The sequence below is a fragment of the Aedes aegypti genome, chromosome 1 (assembly GCF_002204515.2).
Source record: "Aedes aegypti strain LVP_AGWG chromosome 1, AaegL5.0 Primary Assembly, whole genome shotgun sequence".
Classification (NCBI taxonomy): domain Eukaryota; kingdom Metazoa; phylum Arthropoda; class Insecta; order Diptera; family Culicidae; genus Aedes; species Aedes aegypti.
Genome location: NC_035107.1, coordinates 120,330,586 through 120,335,558, shown reverse-complemented (window position 1 = coordinate 120,335,558; position 4,973 = coordinate 120,330,586). Strand labels below are relative to the sequence as shown.

Here is a 4,973-nt window from a genome sequence, read left to right as displayed (position 1 = left end):
GGGGCGAAAGCATTATAGAATAAGGTTGAGGACACACATCTCAGGTCAATCAATTCCAAACTTATTTAATTCCAGGACTAATTCACTTAAGATCGTTATATCACTAATCATGGTCATTTTAAAATGATGATAAACAACTCTTGATGATATATGAGTTTTAAAAAGATCGGCATTTGAGATTTTCACAAGGTCGGAATGATTAGTCACAGGTAACAATTGAAACACACAACATATTTTGGATGTACAAAACATGTATCTAAGTTTTTTTTAAATGTTTGCAAAAGGTCAAGAAGCTAATACCATGATTTCTTTTATTGGCGTCCAGCTTAATTCGAAAAAAAAAAATCAGTACCCATTTTTGAAGAGTCATTTGCACTTATTCTTATCATTTCTAATTCTAATAAAAATCTGAGTATTTCTTGATGGTAGAAAAAATATCCTCTTGATACATTGCATTGAAAAATAAGTTGAAGAACATTCTTGATTTTCATATATTTTTTAAGGGTTTTTTTAATGGAGCAATGCAGTTCACCCAAATATGACATATTTATGTGAAAAAAAAAAACTTCGGGAAACATTGCATTCGGATCAATTTTAGAGAGTTTCGCCCCCAGCTTCGTCACAAGTTGACGCCTATGCATACATTACATTTAAATAGTTGAAAAGTTCAAACTGGGCCGAACTTGAATCGAAAATTGATTCAATTGCCAGTAATTCACGCAAGATATGGTTAAAATTACAGTTAAAATTACAGTTAAATTACAGTCTAGTAAATTATTCATAATAAAAGTAGGTTAAAATATTTAAGAAAATATTTTTGAATGTACATAAAAGGTTTTGTATTATGATTCTATGGATATGCGAGTCGAAGATATTTTTCGTGTATAGCGTTTAATTGAAATACTTCATTCGCATATCAGGGGGGCGATTCCAGATAAATATTGGCCTAAAGGGGGCGAAAGTTGAAAAAGTTTGGGAAGCACTGGTCTAGAGCATTATCATGGTGAAATTTTTGAAATAATATTGCGAAGAATCCCTTTGAAATATTCCATTCTCTGTAGCCTGAAGTAATTATCAAAAGCACTGTGGACGAGCCTGGAGTTGTGGTTATAACACAAAAGCGTGTGCTAGAATAAGGGCATAAAAGACTTATCGATTTCAGATGCAAATTTGTCAGCTTTTTACATCAGGACGCTTGACAGATATGCAATGTTCCATCCAGTCAAAACAATGCCAACAAACTTGCGTCTTATCACCTTTATTCATAGAAGAAAGGATCGAAGAAGAGAAATCGATTATGTCACTTACGCCCTTATTCTAGCACACGCTTGGTATATCTCTTGCGCCGAGGATCAATATTGCTTTCATAATCTTAAGCTTAAGGTTATAAGGTTTCATCCAATGATCTTAAGGTTTTCCAAAATCTAGAGCATTCATTCGAAATGTATAGTTTCTTCTGGAACTTCTGCTTTACTATTTATTTCTAGTATCATCAGCTATATACCAGAATCCTTAACTCAACAATAACGTTAAAATTAATACAGTCTGCGGCATGATATATTAAGGAAAGCTTGAGTTTTTGACTTGACCTAAAATTTGTTAGGAATTGCAATTGGAAGACATTGAAATGAATTGTCTGGCATCCCTGTTTGTATGTTTCCTGCATTAGGTCCTTCTGTTGCGCCGTTGGTTGGTTCGTTTGGTCTGGTCGGTCGAAGTTTGGTTCCCTGGCGAAGCCAAAAAACGGTGCAATGAAACCGGCCGGAACTAATTCATTTACCAAAATCCCCTTTCAATTTCCACTAACCGGTCCGCTAAAGCACGTGGTCGATTTTCTTTGGCGTCGTAAAGCATAGCCGTAGTGGCCACTCTGTCAAATGATCTCCGGCGCTGGCCGCGATTGATCCAGGCTGGTGCGTAAATTTGCAAGGACTGTAAAACTATTTCTGCTTGCAACAAGAAATTTCCGCGAATAATTCACGCGTTTGTACCGCTCGATAGGTGTTGGTCGCGGATAGACTACACGATAGTTGGATTTTATGGTGGACGACAGACTGATGCCGGTTTGTGTGAATCTGGTTGGAATGGGACGGAATGGTTGGCACTCTTTAGGGAAAAGTAATATTTGATTGTGTCATCATTCTGAACCACATGCGTCAATTATCACTGTTGTCCCATCAGCGGATTTGTACAAATAGTAGCGGTCCATATTGGATGATAAATGCGCGGTTGCAGCTTGCTCTAATGTGACTCTTTTGCAAATGTTTATTCTGCTGCAAACTGGTACTTATTTTGAATCACACACTTATGAGCTGTGGATATTTTGCAGGTTTAATTAAACATGATGTTTTTACATATTGAAGTCTAAAATTTGAAATTTCGAGTTGTCTAGTTTTAGCGTCAAGAAAACGTATTGTAATGCAGCGATTTTTTTTTTTTAATTCTGTTTCCTTTTAAACCAGTGGACCCGGCAAACTCCGTCTTGCTATCAAATAGGTTTTAAAACGTCTTGTCCCCATACTAAATGACACATTAGTCTTCTCCCGTTATTCCGATTATTTCCGGGGACTCTCCCAAACTTTTTCTTCGCGCTATCACGTCGCATCCGTTCATTCGTTATCAAGCCATTTCGTGACATACAAACACCACTCCATTTTTATTTATATAGATCTACGGGTCTCAACTGAAAGAAAAAAAACGGGTTTATGCGAAACAATCTGTAAAAAAAGTGTAAAAAGATTGAATTAACATTCACAATCCTAATCGGACCTCCCTTAGCCTAGTGATAAAATGCACGGTCACAAAGTAAAGTGATGCCGAAGTATCTTTTCGTAATGGACATTTCCTTGAATTCTCTGGGCATATAAGTTTCGCGTACCTACCAACTAAAGCTCTTAGTCAGTAACTGTGGAAGTTTACTTAGAACATTCCAGTGGGGTATACAATTGAGAAGAAGAATAACAAATCAGTCCTGGTTCGCTGAGCTTAGATATACGATTTGGCTTCTAATGCAAAAAACATTCACGTGCACGTGTCTATTTCGCTCGAAGAGCATCGCACCGCAATCGTGCATAATTAGTATGCAAACTGCACCATGTGGATGATGATAGCTAGCTCTGATATTCGCGTTCCGCTGTCATCGGGCACTATCGGACCTAGCTTTGAACCATCGTCTTCACCCACTCCGTATGGAAGCAACCGAAAATTCAAACATCCATTCGCGGAAATCTGTCCCGCGACGGCATCTGTCGCAACTAGGAACATGTTCGCGATATTTTTTTCCTGCAAAAAACGGTGCGAAACTATTTTCCTTGAAAGCACGAAACAGTGCCAATCCGATAGACGGCGTGGTCCAGCATTGCATTGCCTTGCCAGCAGAGGACACAACAGGACCCGGATTTTTGCGACACGACAAGTGGCTGAAGCAAACAATGTAACATTGAATTTCGCCAACGAGAGCAGTAGTGTGTCGTCATCTATGATTAATTACCATACGTTGAACTGGAGCTGCGTTCGTATAGACCGTAGAATTTATCGACTGTCGATTGAACAACAAAGGTGTGTTTATAAAGATACTAATTGGGTACAGTTCAATGCAGAGATGAAGCGAACAAGAGCAAGACTCTTAACCTTGAAAAAGGCACGCGGGCACGTTGAATCCAGCGACTGAGAGATATTTTTTTAGATATGAAACTTTGTCTGTGGTACATTGTTCTGGAAACTGCACGTAAATGGCGGGTATGAAACTTTATAACTTTGTTCGCCTATTATCATAGCTTATTAGTGTTTGAAAGGTTCCAGGACGAAAAAAATGTCAATTTGATGTGTATATGGGACCATAAAAGGGTTTCGTTAGGTGACCAATCTTGCCCTTCCTTACCGTATAGGCTAAGACAATAACATGCATGCTGTCCTCTAGAGTCCTGATAAACGAAAATGATGATGAGGTAGAACATTCCCAAGTAGTGTACCGTTAAGAAGCAAGCTGCACCGCCCCAAAGAAAATTTGTGACTCCAACTGCAAATTGTAAACTATGCTGATTAATAGTAGCAATCACGATTTCGCCGGATATTTCACGGACCGTTAACTCTTCACACTGCCTCCGTTCTTCCTCTTCGATTGCACGTTTGATGACGCATGAATGTGCGAGAAACACGAGTTCAGGTGTCTGCAATTAAACAGTTGATGCAATCTATCTGTCCCCTCCTTACAGGTGTATACACTCTTTGAAGACCACTGCTCTAAAGGTGTTGTACACTGTACATCTAATTGGAAGTGGTCGTTACCATCAACGGTGTCATTATCTACGCCTCATTTACCACGCCGTAAACCTCGATTGGGTCGGTTGATGTCCTTATTGATGTCCTTGCTTGTTGCATTCTTCAGCGTGTTCGACAATAATTTCACCAAATTAATTTAGACTTGTCGTTTGTCTTCTCCTTTTCTATTATAGCGTTGGGCATGGCTGATTACTTTGAAGAACTCGGCTGCGAGCCGATATCAGCGGAGCAAAACGAGAACCATCAGTTAATGTTGATGGTTCGCTTTCTGCAGCAAAATGGATTCTTTTCCGATGAGTTCCGGTCGGATACGCTGCCGCCACCCGCGTCCAAGGAAGTGGTAAAAAACCTGCCGGAGAAGGTCGTCACCAAGGACGATGAAAGGTGTACCATTTGCATCAAACCGAACGAGGAAGAGAACGAGATGTTCCTGGTTTTACCGTGTAAGCACGATTTCCACAAGTCTTGCATTATGCCATGGTTGGAGAAGGTAAGATTAACTCTGAAAATTGAAGATACAAGATTTCACTTACTTTTTCTCTTCATTTCTCCTAAAGACCAACAGTTGTCCATTGTGCAGACATGAGCTGTTGACCGATGATGAAAATTACGAGCAGCAGAAGAAGTTCCGAGAACGCGCGGCCAGACGGGAACAGGAGATCGAAGAGCTGCATAATTCTATGTACGGATAA

At 39.5% G+C, this 4,973-nt stretch overlaps 1 protein-coding gene across 1 annotated transcript; it reads left to right on the top strand.

The window, feature by feature from the left end:
* The first annotated feature begins 4,462 nt into the window (after positions 1-4,462).
* LOC5575024 (E3 ubiquitin-protein ligase RNF181) lies at positions 4,463-4,973 on the top strand. The gene is made up of 2 exons (XM_001661707.2): positions 4,463-4,771; positions 4,839-4,973. Exons 1-2 carry the CDS (start codon positions 4,463-4,465, stop codon positions 4,971-4,973), a joined length of 444 nt encoding a protein of 147 aa, XP_001661757.2.

Bases quoted from the DNA above. Each gene is read 5' to 3' on its own strand.
- LOC5575024 (XM_001661707.2), top strand. From the start codon at position 4,463: ATGGCTGATTACTTTGAAGAACTCGGCTGCGAGCCGATATCAGCGGAG. The intron at 4,772-4,838 runs GTAAGATTAACT...TTTCTCCTAAAG, and splicing joins TTATGCCATGGTTGGAGAAG to ACCAACAGTTGTCCATTGTG.